General features: G+C 45.0%; 1 protein-coding gene across 1 annotated transcript in view; it reads left to right on the top strand.

Annotated features, from left to right (window-relative positions):
* The first annotated feature begins 349 nt into the window (after positions 1-349).
* Positions 350-27,609, top strand: part of LHFPL6 (LHFPL tetraspan subfamily member 6) — a 144,921-nt gene continuing 117,661 nt past the window's right edge. The window contains exons 1-2 of the mRNA XM_055703218.1: positions 350-621; positions 3,066-3,621. Coding sequence (XP_055559193.1) covers positions 3,237-3,621 — 385 coding nt within the window. The 5' untranslated portion in view covers positions 350-621; positions 3,066-3,236. The remainder of the gene's footprint in view (positions 622-3,065; positions 3,622-27,609) is intronic.

The raw sequence follows: 27,609 nt of genomic DNA, 5'->3' as shown, positions 1-27,609 counted from the left end.
GCGGGCAGAGCGGAGCCCGGCGGCACCGCAGCGCTCCCCGCCGCCCCCGGCCCCACCGCTCCGGCCCCACCGCTCTGGCCCCCGGGAACCGAGACCCACCGCCCCAGCCGCCGTCGGGCTCGGGGAGCCAGCACCCACCGCCCCAGCTCCAGGAGGGCTCTGGGAGCGGGACATCCCACCCCCCCTCCCCCAGGAGGGCTCGGGGAGGCACCGCCGCGCCCCCCCCCCCCCCCCCCCCCCGCTCCCCCCCACCGGCGCCGCCGCCGCCCGGCCCCTTGCCCCTGGCCCCGTCCGCGGCCCCGCAACTGCGCCGTCCGCGGCGGGTCCCGCCCGGGGAGGCGGCGGCGGGGGAAGGGGGAGGAGAGGCGGCGGAGTGCGCTGCCTCCCGAGTAATCAAACAGGGGGAGAGAGGAACGTGCGGAGGAAGGGAGGGAAGGACGGGCCGGGCTGGGGAGGGTCCCGGTCCCGGTCCCGCCCGCCTCGGAGCGCTCGCGTCGCCTCCGCGCCGGGACCGCGGGGAGAGTCGCTTGGGGCGGCCGCCACCCGCCAGCCCCGCGCCCCGGCTCAGCGCCCATGTGCTCCCGGCAGCCGCGGCGGGCAGCCCCCGCGCCCGGCCTGTCAGTAAGTAGCCCTTCGCCTCCCCGGCACCTTGACCGGCCCCATCCCGGCACCCCCGGACCCCCTGTCCTCCCGCCTCTTCCCGGGCCCCCGCCCTCCCGCACTCCCTGGGCTGCTGCATCCCCTGCCCTGCCGGACCTCCGGCGCCCCCTTCCTCTCCCGGACCCCTGCCCTGCCGCGATCCCGGTACGCTGCATCCCCTGCACGACTCCGTATCCCCGAGCCCTCAGAGCGTCCTTCCCCTGCCCGACCCCTACCCACCCTGCACGGCCACATCCACTGCACCCACCGACCCCTTTCCCCTCTCGGATCCCCATTCCCGGTCCGACACCCTGCCCGGCCGCATCCCTCGCCCGTTCCACCGGACCCTCCAGGCTCCCTTCCCCTGCCTGATCCCCAGCCCTCCCATACCTTTGCCTTCCCGCATCCTACCCCTCCCGGGCCCCCGTCCTTCCCGGATCTCCCTGCCACCTTGGACCGCTCTCCCTTTCCGCCCCCCACTGTTTTCCCTGCTCTCCGTCCTCCCTGCCCCCGGGTCCCCTGCCCTCCCTGCATCTCTGCCTTTCCAGCCCTTCCCCGGCCGCACACCCTTTTCTCTCCAGGACCCCCTCCCCTCCCAGCCTGCCCCTCCAGGACCCCCTCCCCTCCCAGCCTGGCCCTCCCGGAGCCCCTGCATCCCAGCCCGCCCCTCCCGGTCCCGGCCCCCCCCCACCCCCCGGCCCCGCGGGCGCGGCGCCCCGCACCTTCCCCTCGCATCACCCCGGCGAGTTTTGCTTCCCGGCCGCCGCCTTCCCTCGGGGGAAGCCGGATCTCTCCGCCGCCCCCTCCTACCCCCGGAGGGGGGGGAGCGGGGTTTCGAGGCCGGAGGGGCGAGTCCGCCTCCTCGGAGAGAAGCCCCGGCTGTGGGCTGGCAGCCCCCGGGGAGGCAAAGCAGCTGCCCCGCTGGAGCCGGCGGGTTTGCAGGGTCCTGCCCCTGGAAGCTTCCATGTTGTCCCCTATTTCCAGCCGTACCTCCTCCCCCGATTCAGGGAAAGGTCTTCCCCAAGTGACCCACTTTGCCTTAGACAGTTGGTGCCACGCCAAGACAAGGGCAGATTCTTCTCCAGAAGGTGCCTCTGGAGGGACGGAGGCACCCTGTGCCCATCTGCCAAGTTTTTATTCCCAGGGGTTTGGTGTTTTGCAGGTTGAAAGGCATTTATTTGTGCAGCTAGGCTACAAGTAGATAGGTGTATACTTCTTGAGTAGCAGCATAGGCCTTTTTTTAACATTATAGAAGAGTTTTCTTAGCATTTTAAAAGTAAACAAAACTTTCTTGTGGTGCACATGCTTAATTTCACTTACAGGCTCTTTCTCTGCATTCCCTCCTTGTGCTGAAGGAGTATTAATTTTATTGCTTGTACGTGAATTGAATTCACTGATTGGCATCTGATCACGTTTAGAAAAAAAAAAAAGCTGTAAATAGCTATCGGAATTAGTTTGGCAGCAACTGTGAGAAATGATCATAAATTTACAAAGGCAGTTGGAGTAGTGATCCAGCCAGGATTTAACCAGAAATACACCCCCAGTCTCAGGGAAGCAGCTTGTAGGTTTCTATGACAGTCAAATGCACTTGGTCACACTGGTTGTGAGCTTAGAGGCTGGGAGCTGTCGGAGAAGGATGCAGTGTGATTAAGCCTCCTGGGTTTGAGCTGGAAAGAGGCAAAGAAGACAAGGAACTGGGCTGAGTGCAAGCAGGAATATTATGAGACACCCCCGTGTTTTAATCATATGCTGCTTGAGATTGTGTGGGAGTGAATCCAAAAGATGTGGCAATACCTTCACCTAGCAGGTGCCCATCTGGATTTGGGGCTCCTGGTACTTTTGGACATCAGGTGATAAAAGGCTCCTTTTGCACAGGGATGCCAACAACTTAAAGGAGTGCTGGAAAAAATGTCAGCTCATAATACTTCTCTCGGGGGTGTTAATGAGGTTTACTTCTGCCACAAGGGTCTGATCTTGAATAGGCTTTGGCACTGCAGGTGGTTTTGCGCTGAAGCTGTGGGGCCATGTATAATGTGAAGTACCTTCCCCAGGCATTGCAGGAGGACGGCCTGACTAGCTAAGGGTAAATGAGACCTCACCTTTTTTTCTCTGTCGGTACGGGAAAGATTAAGATGTACGGTACAGAAAAGTGAGTAGGCAAGTACATGGGGAGCCCCTGAAGGTGGCTGCAGAGCATTCCTGGCTGTGCCGGCCGGGCTGCCTCCCACCACCGCCCCCGGCAGCTGGTATCGCTGACAGCGATTCTAGTGGCTGCTTGCAAGGATGGAACAGAAAAGTTAGATGTCTTAATGAAAAGTCCTGTAGGAAGGGAAAACACTCTGGCAGACAAACATTTTTTTCTAGTGTCGGTATTACTGAACTTGTATTTTTCTCCCTTTTTTTTTGTGTATTGCTATTTAATTAAGGACCTTTGACTTCATGATGGGAGGAAACATCCACCCGGCTGTTAGGATCCAAGCTTCTCCCAGCGCAGGGATTTGTCAAGGCTGAGAGACTCTGAATTATACATAAACCTCTGAAACACACAGCTGCTTTTCTGTCTCTCCATCGCGAGGGGCCTTGGAGCAGATACAAAAATGGCATCCAGCCTCACCTGTGCCGGCATCGTCTGGGCCTTCCTCTCCTTCCTCTGCGCTGCCACCTCCTGCGTGGGCTTCTTCATGCCCTACTGGCTCTTGGGGTCTCAGCTGGAGAAGTCGGTTTCCTTCGGCACTTTCCGGAGGTGTTCCTACCCGGTGCGGGACGAGAGCCGCCAGACGACTGTGATGGTGGAGCAGTGTGGCCGCTATGCCTCCTTCCAGGCCATCCCGAGCGCCGAGTGGAGGATCTGCACGGTGGTGACGGGCCTTGGCTGTGGGCTGCTTCTCTTGGTGGCCCTGACGGCACTCATGGGCTGCTGCGTGTCTGAGCTCATCTCCAGGACCGTGGGAAGGGTGGCAGGAGGCATCCAGTTCCTGGGGGGTAAGTGCTTATGCGGGGAGGGGATGGGGGTGTCCAGGCTAATGGTTTACATGTGTGGAGATTCTTCTGGTGCTTTGGGATGAGGAGGGGGTGAATCAAACTTCCTGCTAGTGAGGGAGACACACTGGGGTCCCTTGATGGTTGAACTGGTTGTCTGAATGGCTGAACATGGCCCAGAGCTACAGCTGCCTGTGGTCGCTCTCTGGTGCTTAAGTACCTGTCTGGTCATTGTGCAACTTTTGAGAGTTGTGTGGCAAGTTGACTTCTGTGGTCCAGCATCTTTGCAGCAGTTTGTGGTGCTGTAGTTTCCAGCAGAGATCGCTGGGATGGAGGTACCTGGAGAAGCATGGAGGCTGCAGAGCCTCGTGGAGCATCATGATTTTGCAGAGGAGAGGCTGTTATGTGGGAACAACACATAACACTCTCTTCTTTCTCCTTCCTACCCCCATCACTGGCAGAGCTCCCTCCACCTCTGCTCTCTGTGGCTGCGTGGATCTGGTAAAAAGTCTGTGGCCCAGGTTTGAAGTGGGGATTGTTTGTTCCTGGTGGAGGTAGCCCAGCATCTGCCAGGAGGCCCCACTGGGCTGTCTGACCCCATGCTACCTGCTGATGCTGCCGCATGTTTGTTGAGTTCATGGGCTAGACAGTGTGTGGGAGAATTACCTCCATTCTTTTTTTAGCTGGTAATTGTATGGAGTATTTGTAATTGTGGAGTATTTTAAGGGTATGAGACAATAAACAGGATCCTCAAGTGTGTTTTTTATAGGGCAGTTTTCCCAGTAAGTCATCACTCTCTTGTCATCAGTGACATGTGGCTCAGTGGCACTCGCTTTTGCCTGGTACAAGCTCTCCCCCACCCTCATGCACTCACTCTCACAAGGGGATGTGTTTTCCCGAGCTTTGGGTGCTGGGGCAGCACAGGCACCGGTGTTTCAGGTGCCCTGCAGCATCTGGTCCCAGCCAGGCACCCCAGCTCATGCCCCAGAGTAGCAGGCAGCAGCGGGACTCCTGCCTTTCTCCCCTCCGAACAGAAACCTGTCCCGCAAGGGCAGTCCAGCTACATGCCGAGTCTGCAGCCCTAAGGAAGCACAAGACAAAAACCCCACTACTGTCCAGTGCAGGGTAGACGGCCAAGGGAAGAAGGAAAGGGCCCTGTGGCAAGCTTCCACGATGGTGATGCCAGCGTAGCTCCCCCTTGGCCACAGGGCGCCCTACCTCCAACTCTTTGAGTAGTTTCTGTACTTCAGAGCAAGCTGACCCTGTCACTTCACCCTTCCCTCAGCTTTGCAATGCACAGGCATTCCTGTGTTTAATCTGGCTGACAATTTGAAAGTGCAGCAGCTGCTGGAGAGTTAACTGCTGGGAGCTGCTGCTTCTTGAAGCCTGCTCCATAGTACAATGCCGGCTGGGCAGCCAGGCGGTGGAGGGGATTTTCGGTTTGGTGACACTCTGCGAGCTGGCTTGGTCTGGCTATTTTCACTTAGAGTCATCACGGGCTTGTGCTTTAACCACCCCCCTCTTTCCAACTGCTGGCTTGGCTCATCTGGTTTCAATTTGTGTTTGGCCCCTTTCTTGCAGCCGTGCTCCCCTGCCTGCCCACGGAGCGGGGCCGGCTGTGCCTGTGTCTGCTTACAGCCGCTCCAGCAAATACAGCCTCTCCAGTAGTGGGTGGGCGACTGGAGCCCCGCTCCCCCATGACTGGAGTGGGCTGAAGGTGTGTACCCTTCTCGGAAGTAGGATGATGGCTCCTCTGCAAGGAGGGGAGAGTTCTCTCCAGACCATACCATGGCTACCTCTGGAGCTTGTCCCAGCTGACCAGGCAGCACCCCACCCCACCTGGAAGGGTGTGAGCAGGTAGTGCTTGTCCTTGGTAGATGACAATTCAAAGAAAGGTGAACTGGTGATATGTAACGAGAACTGCCAACAACTTTGCTTACAGTTCAGAAATTAGTTACACAGCATGTCTAATTTTCCCCTCTAGTGGCTTTTATGGTTGTCTCTCATTTCACTCAGCACTGCTGGAAGTGTGTAAGAAATGAAGGAAATGAGAACCCGTCATTTCTTAACCTGCTTAAAACCCAACATTGGAGACATGAGGGAGAGGCCAGGTTGTGAAAGCCAATAATTGGGATGAGCTGAAGGGTCATATTAGGGTAAAGATCGGATCCTTACATCCTTAATCAGATCCTTAGCTGCAATAAATCAGTACAGCTTCATTGTTTAAATGACATGACTACATTTATTCAAATGTCTAACTTAGGCACTATAATTATTAGGTTGTTTTATGTCAAGATAGCCACGAGCTGTTCGCCTTCTTTGCTAACCGGCAATGTCAGCTCTTTGTTCCCTGTACTACAGTGGCAGGTTTAGTTATATACCGCAATGTGTGCTTTGAATACGGCTCAGTGGCAGTACAGTGATTGTCATTTTAATTGGCCTCCACTTGGAGATCTAACCAAATGAAACCCTCACAAATATTTCTTTTTTTGATTGGGAAAAAAAACCACCCTCCTATCTTTATGTGAAGAAAAAGCCTGAGGAAATAAGGAGCCCACTGAGTGATGCTATTAATTCATCCTCAGTGTTAGGGCAAGGAGATGGCTAGGTGGTTTCACTTTCTGTTTCTTTTCATCTGAGTTGCCTGCACTGATGCCCTGTTGTGGTTCCTGCTCCGGTGGTGGAGGATGAGTGTTGGAATTATTTCTCTTGAACTTAGAAACCAGCTTAAAGACGTACTCTGTATAGCTAGTTTATGGCTTTAGTGGTGTTCCATTAACTTAGAGTCCAAGCAATTTTTTCAACATGACTTAAAAACACAGACTTGATGAGGAGCTAAGCCAATTGACAACAGAATATTACGGGAGGCCCAAGGGTGGGTGAGATGTACAAGCCCTTGAAGCTGTGGTGAGCCAAAGCACTAAGGTTGCTAAAACTAACTTACTCCAACATTATAAGCATTTTTACTGCTGTGAAGAGGTGGCAGAGAGGTTTGCTTACCAGAGGTGGTAAGCAGCCTGATCCTTTTCTAGCAGTGCAAAGGAGGAGTAACTAACTCCAAGTAGGTCAGTGGAATAACACCTGTATATAAAAGTCGTGCAGCTTGCACTAGCTAAACGGTGCCAAGGTTTTACAGCTGGGATTTCCCCAAGTTGTATGTGGCAACTAATGGGAGTGAATTATTCATAAGTGCTTATACCATAAATCTGCTCTTCTCATAAAATTTGAATGGCAGAACCTGCAAGAAACTGCAGATCCATGCAGAGTCAGAAGGGCTCTTTAGATATTGGTTGATCTTATGTACTCAGGCTGTGTTTACTATTTTGGATGATCCTGGCTACAGAGCATACATGTATCTTAAGATGATGCTGGGATGATACATGCCGAGTTTCTGTTCTTAGTAGGAAGATTGCATCATAGACTTTTCTTCCCGTTTGTGATTATGGGAACTGCTTCCTTTCCCATGCATGATCACATGGCAGCTCTGTAGCCGTTACAGTAATTGCTTATGTGAAAAACAATGCTATTTTTAGATTTTTCAAAGCCATTTTGGTGGTGGGTGACAAGAAGTAGCCAATGCTCCAAGGCCAGCACTTTCTGCAGTGGTTGTCAGCAGTCTGCAGTCCATGACCGGCAGACTGCTGTTCTGGTGTTTCAGAACATGCTTCACAGTCATTTCTGTTGGATTGCTTTGAAGAACTGACAACTGAGGTGAAAGTTATGCTGTCTGTAACCTCTTGAGGGCACAGTTATGTAGATGGATACAGTCTTTACTGATAACAGTAAGTGCAGTGTTTCCAGCTGGTTTCCTTTGAATGTTTGGAAGACTGAGGCTTATATAATGTAGCTAGAACAGATTGCAAGGATGTATCTTTGACCATAACTATTGAGGGTATGATAGCAGGAAGCGAAGTTTAACAAATCTATGGAAAATTGGAATCTGTAATTATTGATCTTCTTTTCACTGTGCGGTAGCAAGTCAATTCCACTTAAATGGGGAGCCTAGAAATTTGCAGGTAGGTAGCTGAGATATGAAATACTAATCTGGTGGATAGTTTTACTCTCTGAATGCAGAGCAATGATTTTAAGAACATAGCAATAATTTTAGGAACATAATGAACTTAAAGGTTAGCTAGTTTTATGAGAGGCAGTGGATCAAAAGACATGAGTATTGCAAGGGTGCAATTTAAAGAGCGTTATGCTGGCAAGGTGAAGCTTTTCCTATGAATGGTCAGCACGCAGGAATTACAGATGAAATCTGCACTAGCTCAGAACTCCCTTTGGTTGTAAAGAACAGCTAAGCCAAGCTCAGAGGGGTATGAGTCCAAGGGAACAAAGCATGAAAACAACCTACTGACTTAGACACTTTTCTGAACCTGACACTGTGGCATGTTAGAAATGAGCAATCTGTACTTAAGATGATAGTACAAGCCATGTGGTCTGTACTATCATCTTAAGTACTGGTTGCTCATTGATTGTACTCAAGTAAAGCAGAAGATTTGCTACTCCCTTCAGTAAATAAGAAAAGTTTTCAGCAGCGCCTTCTCTTCCTCTCCTCATTGCTCTATCTTACTTCTCTTGTGTCTCACAGAAGTGCTGAAATTCCTGAAACTATGGTCCTTGAATTGCTGGTTAGGAAGTCTAGGGACCTCTTGAAGTAGGGGGTGATGAAAGGAGCATTTGGTTATTCAGGAAAAAGGGGACACAGAACCTAACAACTTCTGATTTTGTCTCAAAAAAAAAAAAAAAAGTGGCATTCTGGAAAAGGGTCTCAGCACAACATGAAATTGCTGGAGAATCCTTCTCCAAGTGTCCTATGCCAATAGTGGCCATAATAGTTTCCATCACCCATAGGGTGCTCAGGGCAAGTGTTTGCTGGGTGCAGGCAGAATAATAAGGATTACTCCATCAAGATCAGGAGAGCACTGAGTATGGGTTGATGGCTCTGTGTTGTCTGTGTTGAAATCTTAGAGAAAGCCTTTGATACTTTGGGCTGGAGATTTTAAAGAGACAGATCCAAAGGAGATCTGCAAGTTGTTAATATATTAATGGCTCGATCTGACTTTGCAGGTGAGATGATCAAGGTCTAAAATGTATATAGAGTCACTGAAGACATGTTTCAGAAAATGTGGCTGACAGTCAAAGACAACCTGGGGGTCAAGGAGAACGAAGGCAGTCTCAGTTCTGAGACTTGCTAAGAAAAAGTCATTAGGGGCTTTGGTGAGGGTAGTTTCAGTTGACTACAGGGACTAGAAACTCCTGGGGAAGGTTTGTGTGGAGCTGGAGGAAAAGAACCGCAGGCAGTGACCAGTAACCATTATTTTGTCTGACAGCTGAAGTAAGACTCTCTGCTTTCTGCCTGGAAGACTTAAGGTCAGGATCATTTTCTGCCTGTAGGGAGAAAACATAACTGAGAAGAGCATTGCTGGGACAGGGAAGATCTGAGATGGTCGAGAGACTTCCTGGAAGGAAATGGCCACCCCAGACTCTTTTGCACTTCTCCCAAACCTATCTCATCCATTTCCCCCATCTGTACATATTCTTCCTGCCTCTTCCTGAAATTTGTACCTGCAAAAAGCCCAGGTATAAAACCATGCGAAAATGGCCTTTTAGTTCTTTCATCCTCTTTAGCCTAAAAATACTTCTCAAAAGGCTAACTTTTTGGGAGAGGCTAGGGAAGGGCATCTGCTTCTGTCCAACACCAAGCCCTCTTCTTCACCTGCAAGTTAGCTGCTCAGGGCTGTTTTGCCACATCTTCCTCTCTGTTTCCTCTTGTCAGATGCAAAGCTTCAGTGACTTTGCTGTGCTCATGTAGACATGTGACAGGGCAATCCTCATCCCAGGCAAAGACAAGCTGCAGGCTGGGTAGTAATCCAGTGTAAAGACACTGCAAGAGGGGCATGTGAAAGGAACAGATGCCTCACCAGGATGCACAGAAGAGCAAACGAGGAAGACAGCACTGTTAAATGTTGCTAGTGAGTGGTTGCATGTCATGGCATAGGCTCGTAGATTCAGCAGTAATAAGGTCAGCAGAAAACACTTCGCCTATTTAGTCTGAGGGCTGCTGTGGCATGGGATGTAGGATAGCCTTCGTATAATTTTGGGGTGAAAAAGAGTATATCTCTGAGAAAAAAAACTTCTAGTCTGAATTTAATTAACTTTGAGAAAAGCAGAATCTTCATAAGTTGTTTCAGTGGTGAATTACCCTGACTATTCTTCCAGATCATTAATGCAAATATTAAAAATGTAGCACCAAGAATATATCATTGAAAAATTGCGTTTTCTTGAGGAACTTTTTTAAGATCCAACCGTTAGATTGCTTTTAATCCATTTCAGATGTGCTATGTTGTATTTTCTTTACCAGAACAACCTGTATAGAAGCTGCTTCATAGCTGCTATATTTCACACCAGTTACATCTCCTGTTTTCTATAGGCATTCATCAAAAGATTAAGTGCAGAGTATAGTTTTGCATCTTCATCGCTTTTTGGCTTGACTTTGACTTTCTAAACTGCAACCTGTGGCTGCTAGTGCCTGTTGTCAGTATCTGTTTCCCAGCACCACAAGGTACCTTCACATACTGTGGTACAGCACAGAGTCAAATTATTTGATTTAGGTTTGGAGTCCAGAGGAGTAAGGCAGAGTTATTGTTTGGGAAGATGTTCAGAACAAGGGAACTTAGACAGTGATGCTATCTTAATGGATTTTGTAGCATATGTTTTATTGAAGATTAGCCCTCTCTCTCTCTCTCTCTGTGCTGTATTCAGACAGGCGTTAAAATATAAGACAAATTCAGGAGTGAAGCTGAACTGATATATGTCCTCTGTTGCTCTCAGCGTATAAATGACATAAATTCCAAGTCTTAATCAGAAGTAGCCTGTATTGCTTGAATCTTTCCTTTGTGCATGGTCTGCTGAGTGTGACTGGAGGGGAATCGAAGTTAGCAGGTACTTACCTGAAATAGGTAAAGAAAAGGTGCAGACTTAGATTCTGTATATTCTTAAGAGACAATCCTGTTGCCCGTGGTTGCCTTCACCTTGCTCACAGAAGTTCCCACTGTAGTCTTGCTAAAGGCTGCTGCCCTCACAGACCGAACAGCACAGTTTCTTGTGTGATTGTTCCCTAAGGAGTCCCGCTGAAGGAGACCTGAGTTAGCAAAGATTTGCTGTTTAAGCTAATGCCAACCATTTTAACGAAGCAAGTTAGCAAGGAAGAATCAGTAATAAATATTACTGATCATGAAATGCATGAGTAGGCCATCCCTGCCAGCAAGGCTGTGAGCAGTACAGAGCAAGCAGGGTGTTGTAATGCTGTTGGAACAGTGGAGATGCAACTTGAAGAAGACAAAAGATGTGGAGAGTAGTTGTCATACTTGGTTGTCTCTGTTTTTTACTTTGTGTTCCCAACCTCTTCAGATAGCTTGGCTCTTTAGGTTTAGTAAGATTCCAAAATCTTACTAAAAAAGCATCAGGGCCCGTATGGGCTCCAAATTTTTGTGTGTCCTTTGAAGTTAGTGACACTTGGTACAAATGACATCAGTATTTCTATCCTAGAGGTAAGATTATTTGATTGTGACATTAGGCTAAAATGGGTGTGGTTCCAAGGCTAAGTTTCTTCTTGAAGAGTTACCCCAGTGAGTTAGCTTGTTTATACTGAATTGTGCTTCGAAACACACATTCATATTTGGGTTTTTGTTTTTTTTTTTTTAATTATATTTACTTCTAATATAAATTCTGGCTAAACACAGGAAAAAAACCCAGAGAGCATGAAGAGTTTCAGCCTGGAGCAAATTCTGCAAGTTAGATTTTAGGTGCTTTGGAAGCACATTTGAAATGGAAACACTGATGTATTAGAAAAAATAAAAGATGCTGCTAAAATATTGGGAAGAATCTCTTCTCTTTGTTTTCCTATTGATGTTGAATACAAAAGTGATGTTTTGAATACTGCTGCAGCTGTGTTGGGTTTAAGCAGAATTTTGCATTAAGAACAGAATTTTTGATCTGAAGAAGTCCCGGAGTGCCCTTTTATTTATCTGTAGAATGAAGTTCAGACTTTTGCTTTTTTCCCCCCTCTTTTATTAGAAAGGAACAATGATGCTCAGCTCCTCCGTGATGCTTTTGATTTCAAAAAGCTTTGCTTGCATAACCTAATGAAACTTCTGAAAACATGAGGCAGGGGAGCAAATAATCTATTTTGCTGGTGTAGAGTCAAAGTAAATTCAGAGTTGCTTCACCTCAGATCCTTTGCATTTGTGTTGATTAGAACAGAATCTGGGTTAGGATTATCAATTTTGCTTCTGCATTGAAAGATATGGCTTGTGTTGCTTCCTGAGCTCCATGAGATATTTGAATATTGCCTTCATTTAGGCATCAAAATGTTTCAGTATTTTCCAGTGTGGATGAGGTCATATGTCCTACAGACAGTACAGGATTGTTCCCAATGGTGTATTTTCCAGGATTTTGTCCAGTCTGGTGTTATATGTCTGTGTAATACGGTTTTTTTCCTCTCATTTCTCTCAGGAAACTCAGCTTACTAGGCATTCCACTTGGATTTTTTTCACTGTATTCAATCTGCATTTTCCTTTCCTTGCTTACATCCTTTTACTTCTCCAATACACGGTTTTACCTTCTAAGCTCTTTGACTATGGCTTTATAAAGTTAAAAGTTTAGTTTAGTTTAGTATAAACTGAAAAAGTAAGTCAGTTTTCAACCTCTATCATAATTTCAGTGAAGTCAGGTGTAGAACTTGAGGGCAACCAGTTTTGTTTCCATGCAGTGAGCAGTTAGGAAGGAGCACTGTGTAATTAAGAAACACGGGATGTATTTGTGCAACCAAAACCCCACCCGCAGCTGCATGCCTTGCGGTAGACATCATGTTGGCTGGCTCCCTGCTCAAGGATTTCCTTTGGCTCCATGGAATACCTTTGTTGACTTCAGCGATGTTAAGCGTTTTACATTGCCCGAGTGCAAGGTCCTAAGTGACGTTCAGGTCATGTGGGGATGGTGGAGATGGCCGTAAGTCACAAAGGACCAAGGAGGACATCCTCTCCTTGGTCTTAGGTTTACTCTGCCACCACAAGACATCACAGGTCAGAGGGGCAATACTGCGTTTGACAGATCCCTTCTAGTAGCTGTGTTGGGTCAATGCACCCTGACAGTGCTGGTGGTAAGGCTGATTCACTTGACTTGATTAGATCTCATTTGCATTGTTTGTTCCACTGCCAGTTCCCTGATGTCACAGGTACACCTGAGAACAGAGACTTTTCATCCCCCCGGACTGGCTTTTCCTTAGAGCCTGACCTGCTGAAATCAACAGCAATATTCTTCTGTGGGACCCGGGGGAGGGCAGGGTCTGGAGCTCAGTGCCGTTGTTACTCATTGCAGCTAGTGGGATTTGGAGGACATTGCCGCTGTGTAGCAGTGCAGAGTCCTTCACGGGATGCCAGTTCCTACCTAATTCCCCAAGTATGGAATATTAATTGCAGCAGGACTAGCGCCTTAGAACAAAACTCTTTGTTGGGAGGGTTGCTGTACCGTAAGCTGAGTCCATGTTTTCCTGCATAAGCCTGATAAACCCCAGTCTTTCATGAGGACTGACCATTTTGAATTGATTTGCAGGTACAATTCTTTACTGGGCTAACAGACTTTTAAGCTTGGCAGTAGTTTGTAGGAATGTAAAGAAAACGTTAATGAAAGAAAGCATAAAAAATGACCTATTTGAAATTATGATTATTTTTATCTTGTAGCATGATCCAAAAGGGTCCAGAGAGAATGAAGCAGAAAATGAAGAGTTCTGATAAACGCTGTATCATTTCTGTAGTAATGTAAAGATTGGACCCTTTCCTTTGCAATCTGACAGTTCAGTTGTTTTGCATTGTCTCCCGATAAAGATACCTTTATAATATAAAGTGGTATTGTTGATTTGAGAAGAATGGTTTTCTAATAAATGTGAAGGGATATGGAGTTTCCCCCTTGCATTGAGGAGAAAGGATTTGAGATAAAGCCATGAATGATCGATCTGGAATAACAAAAGCTGCTTCTGAAATACAGCAAGCACCCTTGAAAGGATATGAAACCTGCTAACATAGTGGAGTGTAAGAAATAGCCTTACAGCTGCGATGAGTGCGCTGCCTGACTTCCTCACAAGTTCAGGCTTTTGACTGAATCTGCAACTAGCTGAAAACCTATTTCTGAATACTTTTTTAATATTTTTTTTTTTTTTAAATGAGAATGAATTTGATATTCAGAGCATCACAAGCAGTTCAAGTCAAATACAATACAGCTGAATGCCAGTTACTGGGAAGGGTTGCCAGGACATACTAAAAAGTGCTTAGCTTTGGGAATCTATAGAAACCGGGGTAGTGTGAAGTTGATGGACCTTTGTGAGTGTCTGTGTGAAAGGAAGCTTCTTTGTACTTAGTGTCAAACTTTGCTGTGACCCAGCCCAGGTGCTGCTGCATGGGTACAAGCTTTAAATGCTGTTTGGAGATTAGGACATCTGCCTGGTAAATTTGTACAAACATCCTCAGCAGTACTGTGTTACTTCTGTTACAGTGGTTGTGATGTAGGAAATTCTAGAAATCCATCGTGCTGGGGGAAGAAACAGCGCCAGCTGCTACTCGGAAGAAGTTCTAGCTGAAACCAAGTCAGACCAGGAAACTGAGGGAGTTTACTGCATTTTTAATATGATAAGAGCTGAACTTGACTAATTTCTTGTGCACTTTGTAGAGGAGTAAGAGGAGACCTCTAAATGTAGAGGCTTAGTAACAGATAACAAATGTATTACTTTTATGGGCAGAGTTCCCTTTTCAGAGAACCTGCATCCCTCTAAAAGCTCTTTTACTTCAACTGGATCCTCAGAAAGGTATGAGCAGAGGTGGGAGCAGTCAGAGACCAGGGTTACAGCAGGCAAAGCCGGCCAAGGAGGGCAGGGTGCTGTGATGGGGGGGGGGGGGGGGGGGGGGGGAGCAGGCCGAGGGAGACGGGGGTGGCTGCCAGGGGAGAGGAGCTTCACCCCCTTGTAAAGCTCCATTTGCTGTGCCTCTGGTGCTGCTGACTTGCAGAGGGTCTTTCAGGTGTTCTGTGAGTTACATGCAGGAAAATAGAAAACTTAAGACTTCTCTTCCGTAGCATGTTTTAGATTTGAAGGAATTCTGTTAGTTTTCAAGTCCTTTTACCAGCACAGCAGTAAAAACATGACAAACTGCACTAAATAGTGGGGTAAAGCTCTTTACAGCCAAGACAAACCCCCAAACCATTACAGGCATATTCTGCCAAGAACCTGCAAGAGGTTGTTATAAAAGACAGGGCATTTTTACGAGAACTCATTTTGTAAGAAACCCAATGGCTGGCTTTGGAGGGCTTTGTTCAGTAGTGGAAATCTCTCCAACTAGAAGCTTGCTCTCTGGAAAGTGTTCCAGGGTTACTGGCAGTCCAGTGAGAGCAGAATCTGGCCAGGCTGCTGGTTTGAGCAGCGTGTGATGATGAAACCCATCAGTGAGGCAAAGGTGCAGATCCGGAGCCTCTCTGTGTGGCCTGGGGCCAAGCCAAATACTGGTGTGCCCTTCTCATCTGTCCCCCAAACTACTTGTAACTCCCCAAGCCACTGAACTAATGAATGTAGTTGAAGCTGTTTCTGACAGAGATAGGCTGCACAGCTTTTTTGTCCCTTGCCCTCAACTGGAGTTTGAGGGATTACTCCCATAAATGAATGCAAGCACAGTTCTGTTTGTGAGATCAGGCTTTTCTTAACACTGTTTCAAAATAATCCTATTATAATAATTAAGGAGTAGAATGGTTTCTTAACAGGCTGCAGCGGAGTGATGCTTTGGAAACCGTTCCCCTTGTGAGCACTGAGCTATCTGTTAAACAGAGTCCTTTTCCTGCGTTAGTGTTATCTTCTATTTCCTATTCTTCATTGACTCCAGCTCATTCCCCAGGCTGTGGAAGGGAACACCATGGCTGAAGACTGTTTATGCTGAGCTATTCACAACTCTGTTTAGTTTGTTCCTCTTTTCCATAACAATTTGCAGTAAAAACTGTGTCAGGAAAGAGCTTGGTGACCTGAGAGGGCTGGGACAAGCCTTACACTGGAGATGGCAAATTCCATTTCAGGCCACTAAGCCGGAGATCCGGTGCTAAGAACACAGGAAGCTGGGAGGATAAATACTGTAACTTTTCATCTCATGCATAAGAATTGCAGTCTGTTTTTATCTCATGATAGAGAAAAGTCATTCTGCTTATCTCATCTAACATAGTGGCTAGTCTGATTACAAGCTTCCCTGCTTGGCACCTTTTTAAATTCAATTTGGCTGCCTGTGCCCTTGGCACACAGTGGGTTTCATTAAATTTCACAGCAGTTAGTTTTCATTCCCTCTGTGACACCTTTTTATCAACATTTGACTCTAGTGTAATTTCAAGCAATTGTGCTTTTTTTGAGAAGTGCTTGTACCATAATAATTTGGCAGAGTAGTTTGGGGAAGACAATTCAGACACTGTTGCAAATCTGTGTAGAAAACTAATATATGTGAAGCCAGGTCAGCTTGCAAGTTTTTCACATATGATAAGAAAAAGGAGCTGCTTCCCTTCCTTCTCTGGAGTTATCACTGACGACTGTCAAAAATGCAGTTAAAGTGCTTGCTGTAAGAGGCAAATTTTATTTCCTTCAGGCTAACCACAGCTTTATTTTAAATGCAGAGCTAGTGGACTGCTGCTGGATTGACAATTTGCGTTTGTGAGACAAGCCTTCTGCAACATGGGCTGCTTAGCAAGTCTGTGTGAGTTTTCTTTTCAAAAACAGATGAAGAAGCTGGTTTGTTAGGAAAATGTGTGTATATGAGTGCAGGAATATGGTTGTTTTCTTTTTAGTATCAGATACTCAGCGCCTGATAGGTGGGTGGGGTAAGGGAACGTGAGCACCCCAGCATGGACCTGGCATCTCTTGTTGACATCACTGCTACCCCCCTCCCCAGTGCTGAGCAGCATTTTCTCAAGTCTGTGTCTAAGGCAGATGCTGGGCAGATTTATAGAAGTATAAGTAGTTTGGTGTAAGTGTAAGTGGTTTTGAGGTGCACTCTAAAAGGTCTTTATTTGCAGAGTGGCAGCCCTTCTGAAGTGCTGGCCCTTTTTCAGTCTGCCAAACTGAACATCCAATAATAATGTGTTACGGTTCCTCAGTAAAATTTTTAAAAGTACCTAATTAAAAATTAATTCAGAGTGAAGCTTAAGAGTTCTTAAAAGTGAGCTCTGTGTTCAGAGGTAAGAGAGTGTCAGACCTGGGCCTCACTGCAAGCCAAGGGCAGCCAAGCTTGGGGGACCATAAATCATTTTCAGAATGAGATTTCTGATTGATGAAACTTTTCCTTGTTCCCTTTAGAAGGTATTAGTTGAAGTCCTTTAATTTTAACTAATGGAGCATCTTGCTTTCCTTTGCCCTAAGGTCTCCATAGTTCCTTTGTAGACAAAATGTTTCAAAATTAACAAGAGTCTGCACTTCCTAAAACACCTCAGGTTTTCCTCTAAACACCTCAGGAAAGCTGGGGGTTATGGGCAGCTCCCTACCTCCTTGACAGGAGGGACCTTTGTGCTCTGTATCTCCTGCTGGGAGAAGACCTGCTGAGGATTTTCCTCAAGAAGCCCCTCTTTCTTGAAGGCTTCCTGTGGGAATGTTTGCTGGGATGGGGCTGGTCAGCCCTATGCATACACATACCAACATCTTTTTGGTGGGTAGGCTGACTGCAGTTTACATGTCGGGCACTGGCTTGCGTTTACTGGGAAGGAGGAGGCTTAGCTGTGCCAAGGAAGCCAGACTGTCTGCTAGCAGTGTCCCAAACATCCCTCGTGTCTCGGGAGGGCAGTGGCTGCTGTGAGGGCTGGTGCTCCAGGTGCCACTTCCAGACAGCGAGCCAGGTACGCAGCCCGTGCAAATTGGCACGGTGCTGCTGAAATCAGCCTTAGCTTGGATCTGGCTGGAAAAGGTGGCCTCACCCTTTCTTCTGGGGATAGAAAACATCTTTCCAGAGCACAGTTTCAGTGCACGGACCTCTGGCTACAGACTGAAATCTTGCTTGTTTTTTCCAGGTTGGCTGAGTACATTGGTTTATGGATGAAGGCATAACTAATAGTTTCTGTTAGTTTCTGTGAGCTTTTTTTTCCTACTAAGCTGAACATAAGAATACAGAATATTCTTTGTCGTAGTATGAAGGCATGGAGTTCAGGATCTTCACTCGGTATTTGCAGCACCAAATGCTCCATTTTAAGTAGGAGACCTAAAGTAGCATACTGTTCAGCGATAAAATGGCTCTGGGGAAAGTTTCTTCCTCTTTCACATAATGTTTAGTTTATAACCTGAAGTCTGGAGATTCCTATACATTTTATACCTAGTGTAATGGTAAAGGTTTAAACTGAAAAATCATATTGTGATTGTGATCTAATTATGCAGATATCTGATAGACAGGGTTATTTTAGACATCAATATTTACAGAAACATTTTACCAATGTGGCCAGTGGCAGATCTGAAAGAGTAAATGATCAAAAGATTATTTGAGAATCCATGTAAATGTAAACCCTAGAAGAGGTATATTTTCATATTTTGTATCTTAGAAGACAGTAATACAAGACTACGGCCTTTTTTTCCCCAAGATGATATATTTCATTATCAATACTGATGAATACCAGACTTGGTGGGCCTTCAGCTAGAAAGAAACAAGACTGATAATGCCATGTGGATCCTGACAGGCGTCTCTGAGTATTTATGGGCCCTGATATATGTGCAATCTATGGATATTTCACAACTGATTAACATTTCTGAACCTGAGTTAAAGTTTATACTTGGCATTTCAGTAGTGTCAAGGCAAAATTAATCAGAGCTCAAAAGATATGTGGTTTTACTGACATGCTAGTGTCAGTGAAAATATAAACCACTGAGAAATAGCCTGCTGCAAGACAGAATCTAACCTGGATTTTGGAAGAAGATCTGCAGAACTGGTTTACTGCCATGGATGGTCTCCGAGGTGGTGTGCAATGGTGTAGCTGGCATTTACTGACTAAGGTACCAGCTTAAATGACTCAGGGCTCTGCTGAGTTTTATGTCCTGTAATAAGTCACTTGCAAATCTTCTTACTTGTGAAACATTAACATATTAAATATGCAAACTAATCTCTTGAAACAGTTCAGATAAGCAGCATTTTTAAATGTACCCAGCCAAGATGTTTTTCAGTCAATGAAGCTCAGCAAGCAAATGTTTCATTTCAATGGCCCTCATGATAATAGTCAAAATTTATACTTGGTTGGATTTTAGGCTGTATGGCTGTCTGTCTTTGTAGTAAAAATAAGAAAGCAGAATGAATTTGTCATCGAGAGGTTTTTTGGGTTTTTCTGTTTATCTTTGTTTTAAATAGGTCAATGAGAGTCTTTACACATTTCAAAAGACTGTTAATTCAGCCTCAATGAAAGCTGTTAGGATCCAGTTTGAGAAGCATCAGATCAAATACTATGCCTTTTAAGACATCATGCTTTTTATTTGTTCTGTAAAATAAAACCCTGAATGAGGGGTAAGCAGTAGTTTTGTTTTAGTAACACCTAGTATCTGTAGAAAGAGAAGATGGACTGTGTGCCTGTGGGTCTCTGTTTCCCAACAGAAGGGCCGTGTACCCCTGCCGGGTGTGCTGGAGCTGGCCAGCGTTATTAGGCGGAAAGGGAGCATAAACTAGTTGTTGAATCAGTTTTGAAACTGCAAATCTTTTACATTATTTTCAGCCTGGAAGAAACCATGCAGTGAATAGGGCAAAAGTAAATAAATCAGAGAATCCACTGCCACTCCAAACTCTGAAGCCAAGGCAGCTAGAGAAGACATAGCAGGGGAAGAATTTGGGTTGAAAGAGGGGTTGGACTGTATTAGATTCTTTCCCCTAACTTTTTATATTTTCCAGCTTACTTGTTGTGAAAGTTGTCTTAATTTAGACTTTTGCAAGAGTATAACAGCCCCCACTACTTCCTTTTACCTCTGAATTTGGTACATGGTGGCCTACGTACCGATCCATTGACACAGTCACCTGGATTTGATCTTACATCTGGAAACCATTCGTGTCTCTCTCATGAAAGCTCTTTGATTCCTTTTCACATTTTTCTCTTTTCCTCCCAGGATGCTCTTTGAAGTACTTCATGCCATGTCCAGCAAGCATTCCTTAGTCACCATGGTAGTGGTTGCTCCCATTTTAATCCAGACTACTCAGATTCTCTTTAAAATATTGGAGATTTTTCTTAAACTCTAAAGATACAAGGACAATGGAGAATCTTCTGTCTTGCAAAGAGATGGTGGGAGGTGCTGCTTTATTATAATTATTATTTTATTTATATGATGTTTCAAATTAATACATAATATTAAATATAAATTATATATAATTATATGAATTTTAAAATTATATATAAAATTTTATTTATTTATTCATCCTTTCTTTCTTTCTTTCTTTCTTTCTTTCTTTCTTTCTTTCTTTCTTTCTTTCTTTCTTTCTTTCTTTCTTTCTTTCTTTCTTTCTTTCTTTCTTTCTTTCTTTCTTTCTTTCTTTCTTTCTTTCTTTCTTTCTTTCTTTCTTTCTTTCTTTCTTTCTTTCTTTCTTTTCTTTCTTTTCTTTCTTTCTTTCTTTTCTTTCTTTCTTTCTTATAGAGAATACAACTTTATTTTGAAAATAGAGTGGGACTTCTGTAAACCAAAGGGAGAGGTAACATGGTTTTCAGTGTTTTGAACAGTACATAAATGAGAATGGAAAGCAAATGTCAGCACATGCCTACGGTCTCAACAGGTTTAAATGTGAATTCACAAGTTAAAATCAGATTTTTCATTTCAGCCTGTCTCCAAATACGCATAAGTAAAACCGAGAAGGCAGGTGCGTCTTTTAACAAAGCTAATCAGTCTTTGAAATAGATAATGAGGGCAAAACAGGAGCACAAAAAAGGAAAATTTGAGGGAGCTTAAAACAGCATAATCCCCACCCCAACCCCCTTCACTATTTGGTTACACAATTTGATGTGGCAAAGTTGATTGACAGAATTCAATATCCTAAGTTATAGAAGTACCTTTCCATAAAATCTCTGTCTTCAAAGTGTCTCTTAGCACGCATGCAAGGAATATTATGTCCGTTTTACAGATAGGAGGCTAGAAACTTATTGAAGGTTGCATATATATAAAACTTACATTTAAAAAAGCTTTGAGTAGAGGCCTTGTAAGTCTTAGGTTCATGAGCAGCCACTGAACCATCTGTCATACAGAAACACTACTAAAATATATGGGTATGGTAGTGTGCCTCTTCCTTACGCAAAGTTACGACTACAGGATTATCTGCCTGGCATTTTTGAGGCAGGCAGAAATTTATATTGTGTGCAGTCTGAGCTGGTGGTGGCTGTGCAAACAGTGTTGGTCGCAAGCTAACACACACTTTTTCTCAAGGCAATTTACCCTGTTGAGCTTCTTGCTGCCATAATTAAATGGCTTTTTTCAGTCTAGTTGTGCAGGCGGTGTGTCCTAACTGGCACAGCTAATTTTCTTTTCTTTGTGAAGCTCTTCTTGTAATAATAAGTGGTATCCCATGGTTCAAAAGAGGTCATAGCTTCTTTTATGTACAAAGATTATATATGCTTGTTTAGATGAGTGTTTTTCAGCCTTTCCTGACTGGTTGACTCCCTAGACTGCTGAAAGGCATGGTTAAGCTTGCTGTGTTTAGTTGCCTTTGGTGAACCCCTCACAAAGGTTCATGACACCTTGTATGGTCTTGGGTAACAGGCGGAAACTCACTGAAAGACCATTGTAAAAATAGTAAAATTTTCCATTCATAGATTTTTAGGTTAGAGCTGCTTTGTTGTGTTTAGTTTTGGTACGGACATTTTGTTGTCTCTGTGTACAAAGAGCAATAATCCTGTATGTTTCTGGCCAGAAAAGCAAACAAACAAACAAACAAACAAGGAATAGCTCTGCCATGCAGATCAGAAAGGGGATTTTAGATCAAAGATCTTATGAAGCCATTATGTGGTCATCTTTTGTATACGTAAAATACATAATTTCTGCACTTTTAATCTGTTGCGCAAATGTGTATTTAGAAGATTAATGAAATGTGGATTATTATTCTTTCGAAAGACTTATTAGAGTGTTTTGCCGCACTTTCTAACTGGATCTTTCACACAAGCAATTAATAGCTCTGCAGATTACACGACACTGAACAAACAGTACTTTGCAGTAGGCTAGACAACAACATATTCACAAGGAAGAAAACATTTAAGACGAGTGAACATGCTTTTTGGGGTGGCACTGTACCTACTTCAGACCCTACATGTTCCTACCTGCTCCTGAGATATACCTGTGTTAGGGGAACATAGGTACAAAGCATTGCACAAAAGATCCCCCCCATTTTCCTGCATTTTAACCTTCAAGCTGCAGGAATCAGAGTTTTTCTTTCTCTCCTATTTTCTGATTTCAGAAGGGATGCTCAGCTAGGTACCTCAGCCAAGGGTGAACAATCTCATTGAAATACGCCACCATGTCTCCCTGCCAGTGCAAAGAGAAACAAACTTTCTTCCTCACAGCATTTTGGGGGGCAGCAGAAAAGCGCAGGTGCCCACAGCCAGGCTGACAGCCCCTGTACCACCCAAGAACTTCTTGTGTGAGGCATGGTGGCACAATTGATTGCTGTGGCTTGGTGTCTGCACCTGGGGTACCTGGTGGGGAACAGCAGTGCTTGGGTGTCGATGGAAATTTTACCTTTTGTAGGAGCGGGACCTCAATGTACTGTGTGGCATGATGACTTGGGGTCTATGTCTGATACCTGAAGAAGAACCAAGACGTTGATAAGCCTCACTGCAAAACTTGCAGGAAAGCCTGTACAGCTGAGCCAAGATCTAGTACAGCTAAAGTGACCCTCTGGCATGTCCCAGTGATTGATGGTGTCTCTCTGGAGCTGTGCCTGTGAAGAGCTGGGGCAGCTCCTTTATGTGCTGTGAAATAAGAAAAAGAGCCAAACACAGAGTTTTGTGATAATGTGAATGCAAGATTAATTGGCACATGCAGTTAACAGAGGACACAGGGAGAATTTGCATTTGCATGTGGGAAGAGTGAGTCAGAATGGCTTTGTACCTGTTGCCTATTATGTGCGTCACGTATATTTGGTATTTTTAGTTTAATACTTCACTGTATTGTTTTCTTGATTATTTTAATTTTCTGAACTATCTCAGTGTGAAAACGTATCACAGGAGATGCTGATACTTTTTATTTATGTAAGATGCTTAAATTATACTTCTGAAATTACTTACCTAGCATTTTATTTATCTTGCAATCATAATTATTCAGTGCCTCCTCCATCTGCTTTTATTTAATTATGACTGTAGCGACAGCAGCCACAAAGATAAGTCTCTTCAGGTTGATCGGTTGCACAGAGTGCCTTCCATGCACTGTAATGAGTTTGCTTGACACCTGGCAATTAAATGGAATAGGCTTTTTTTGTTGCTATTCATGGGGATTGGTGTGCTATCAGGCATCCAGTGATGTGGTTTGGTTCTCACATGCGTGGCAGGCTCTCTCTGGCAGTATGAAAAGGGCAGGTGAAATAAATTATAGAGTTGCCAGCTGCTTTAAACAATCCTGTTCAGCTTCATAACCCAGTCTTGTCAAGTTTCTGGGATTTGATGCATTTTTGTGTGAATGTCTTCTTCAGCCTTTTCAACTGTTGCCAGAGAGAACCTCCTACTGAAGTTATTGCTGCTTAAAATTCAAGAGTGCTTTCAACTTCCTCTCTAAGGCAGGGTTCTTTACAGAATAAAGGTATTTCATATCATGCAACTGTATTTAATGCATCCTTTTTTGATGCCGTAAACAGTGGTGGAGTGAGTGGAGTCTGTGTATGCCTGTCAGCTAAAATTATACTCTTATACACGTTTACTGCTGGGACAAAGCCATTGACTCCTGTGGGATTTCTCCAGGTTCACTCCTCATGTTACTGAAATCCAGATATGCACCTGCCTGCTTTCTGGGATGCACAGGCACAACCCCAATTCCCTTTATAATGAAAGGATTTTGACCCGTGTGGGTTTTTTTTTCCTGAGACTTGTGTGTATCCTAACTCTTCATGGACATGACTTGGATCTACAGAGTTTCTAAGCTCAGTGGAAGCAAAATACTAAATTAAGAGTTTATTGACAGTTTTATCACTAAAAATATCAGTACTGTTTGTCCACAAAAGTAACAGTTCGCCTTTCCTTTTCTTTTTATTACTACACCTTTTTTCTGTGAGCAGTGTACTTTAAATCAGTGTTATGACTTTGAGCCACTAACCATTTCCAGAAGTGTGTGTAGTTTGTCATTTACAGGAGAAAACACTTTCATTAATTTAATAGTAGGCTAGAATCTGTTCATTTTGATCAAAACATTGGGAAACCTCCTTGAACTTAGCTTAAAACAGTGATGAACCAGCCTTATTTCTCAGTGGTTTCTAATTTTCTAATATGACTTGAATCTGCTGTGCCTTAATCCTCATCATACCACTCAGTTACCCACTGGGAAATAAAAAAGGCAGATCCTACAGGGAAAGACAGCAAAAGTTGCATTCAAAACTTGGGGTTTTTTATAATTTATAAGAAATCATAATATTTTTTTGAATCTTAAAACTCCTTTCTTCTTGGTCATGTTCTTCTGGTGCTTTTATTGACAAACCGGTGTTGCCTCACTTATCCTGGTAATAACAGTATTTCAGCCCAGGTTTGCAGGCACCATACCCACTGCCCACTGCCCAAGGACCTTGTGCAAGCTGCTTGGTGAATGGGTGCACTCCTCTGGCAGTTATTTTGCAGGTTGGCAGGTTTTTTGCTGCTCTTGTGGGTTGCTTTTGAGGGGGCTCTGTGCTGGCTCTTACATCTTCCTGGGCTCACATGGCTTCACCTGGCTCCTCTATGACTCTTGCGTTTATCCTGTTGCTAAAAGTTTACTGAGAAATCCACTTGTTTGACTGAGGAGTCGGGATGAGGAGACCATTGGGTTAGGAACTGTGGATGGGTGCTGTGGTGTGGCCAAGGCTGGCACAGTGGTTGAGTGCAACAGGGTCATAAGTAAGTGAAAGACCCACCTGTAGGACATGGGATTTGAGCTCCTGACAGCCAACCCATCAGCACTGTCCCCTTGTGATCCTCCCACAGGTGCAGGGTGGACTGGTCAGGCTGCAACACAAGCCGTTTTCCAGCCTTGCTAAAATATCCTGAAATGACAAATCCATGGCTATGAGGAATGCATGCAGAAACACGGCTTTGTGCTTCTCGTGTCTTCAGAGAAGCAAGCTAAGAGGAAGGGAGATGAAGGGAACCGTTGAAAAGTAAATGAACCCTGGATATGCTGATGAGCGATTGCAGTGGCCGTGTTGTCCAGCCAGCTCTTTGGGTCTGCAGGGAAGAGACAAGCAAATGTCCGATGCTGATCGCTTCAGTCCATGTTTTGAGAGAAAAGAACTTGTTTTCACTCAGGGTAATTTTATATTCCAGACTTGCTCAGGGGCTTAATTACCCATCTCCCTGAGTGAAAAGCTTAATTTTGGTCATGAGGAGTAATAATTCCAGGAGGAGTAGTCTGAACAATTAGATGAAACCGAGGAAGTGTACAAGTAGTGAAAGGGTTCCTGAAATGACATTTTGATACTCTTTTCTGTGTGAGGCAAAGCATTGTTCTGTGAATGATCCCTATCCCGTTGAAGCACTTATGCTGAGGTTTTTTGTCTTGCTCCTCCTGCTATCAAGTTTGTTTCACACTTCTACACTGCAGACAACTTTTTTTACCCAGACACCTACCTCTCCTCTTCTTGAGCCAGTGGACCACCTCACAGCACTGTAACATCCTCCTCCTACAGACAAAAGATTCAGAACATGTTAATAGATTTTTGGCCATCTTTGAACAACTTTTTTGGCCATCTTTTTTGGCAATTGACAGTAAGAATGAGCCCCAAGAATTGTAATGGAGAAAGTGTGCTCTGTTACCAAAGTGCCTGTAGTATCCCTGGCATGCTGCAGACTTATCTGAGGAGCTCAGTTTTTTCTTTACTGCCCGAGACTGATTCTGAGGTATTTCCTCAACTGTCTCTTCAGGTTTCTATTTCTGCTCTATTAGCTCTCGGGATCATAGGACAGGATGAGAGACCATTTGGTACTTGAACTCTGTTCCACCAATCTCGTGGGAGACATTTAGTCTGGAAGTGTTGGCAACACATCTGCTCAACAAACCTTCACCTCCCACCATCGCTGGAACATTTTTCCGATACTTACAATGCTGGTCACTGTTGCCTTGCTCGTTTTCCACATTTGTTCTGCTTCCTCTGTCCTGCATCCACTGGCTGCACTACTTCTGCTGTTTCTCCTCAGTCTTTCCCAGCGTGGTTAAAGGCAGCTTCTCTTTGACATAATTTCTATCCCTTTCCTTGCGCTGAACAGCAGTCACCTGCTTTTTTGTACCTGTGTGCTCTAGATTGTAGTATATGCTTCATTATGTTCTGTCTTCTTCAAGACTCAAGCACCTCAGGCCATGCCTTTGTTTCCTAGTATATGTTGTAATGCTTCAGAAAATGATTATGGGCTTCTAGTAGTTCTCCTCATGTTCTGGTTTTTTCATTCAAGCCATTTATTGCTTGAACGACCAGTGCAATAAATAGCAAGCGTAAGAATTCAGTCTAGCAAGGAGTGGCTGCATGAGGATGCCTGTGTTCCTGTCAAGGGAGAGAAACCATAGGTGTCACCGCATCATGATGGGGCATTGTACTACATAGCAAGGTCCACAGTCCAGGAAGTCTACAGGAAGGTCTCATGTCACATGGTAACTTTCTGCTGAGCCCCACTGCTCCCTTGATAAGACTTGAGACTTGGTGCTGTATGTAGCTTTGTCCTGTGAATGCATTTGAGATGCCTGAGGACTTTTGCCAGTTGTGATGTTTGTCTGTGTTCTGTGAGTGTGGTTCATACCTGTGTTTGCCCTGGAGCGGGGCACAAAAGAACCCCTGGAGATCAGGCTTGAGAACCATGTTAGTATTCTCACAAAGTGGCAGTCTTGGAAACTCATACCTTCCGTTGCAATCAACTTAAGCCAGCTGGGTAACCAGATGCTGGGGTGCCAGGAAGGTGTCCCACTCTTCCATCCCCACCTTGTGATGCTGCTGCCCACCAGCTCTCCACCACCCTGCCACATCAGGAGCTGCTCTGCCTGAAAATTAACTTGGGGATGGGTGGGCAGGAAGAGTTATTTTTAGCTGGATCAATTCCCCTGTCTGATTCCCAGCATGGCTACACAAATGTTTGTGCTGGCACAATTGAAAGGATGCTGTGGGAGTGGGAATGAGCAGTCGCAGATACGGGGAGGAGGAAGCCAGGAGCTGTATACATCACCAAAAAAGGGTTCATGCACTTGCAGCCTTAAGGCCTGACCCTGCCACTGAACTTAATGGGAATATCGGTGGAGTCCTAAAAGGACTAATATTTAAGAGTAACAGTAGATACAAGTGCAGGTGATGATCAATGTGGAAAGTGAACATTTTCATGTGAGGCAGCTAGAACAGTCTGAGAAGCAGACTGGAATTATAGAGCAAGACATTTTAACAGAGCCTTGCTGGACCTGTGAGGGCTTTCTTTTTTTATGAGCATACCAGTACCATTACAAAAACCAGCAGGTTGTCTCTCGCAGCCACACTTCTCTGAGTACACACTGCAAGTGAGAAGTACATGTAATAAACAAGGTTAGGTACTTAATTGTTCAGTATTCAGTAATAAAATAACTTTTATTATAATGCATTTTTGCAATGGCAGTCTCTAGATTACCTACTTGGTAGCATCTTGACCAAATCCTTAGTCACAGCTCAAGGCTGCAGAACATTGTCATTATTCAGTGGATAATGCAGAGATTTTGGTAATCCTCAAGGGGTGGGGAAAAAAAAGAAGAAAGAAAGAAAGAAGCCTCCTGCTGATGAGATTTCCAAAGCCAGAGTTTAT

The sequence above is a fragment of the Falco cherrug genome, chromosome 2 (genome assembly GCF_023634085.1).
Source record: "Falco cherrug isolate bFalChe1 chromosome 2, bFalChe1.pri, whole genome shotgun sequence".
In the NCBI taxonomy this organism is placed as follows: Eukaryota; Metazoa; Chordata; class Aves; order Falconiformes; family Falconidae; genus Falco; species Falco cherrug.
The sequence above is the reverse complement of the archived record's forward strand: the minus strand, read 5'-3'. Positions and strand labels throughout refer to the sequence as shown.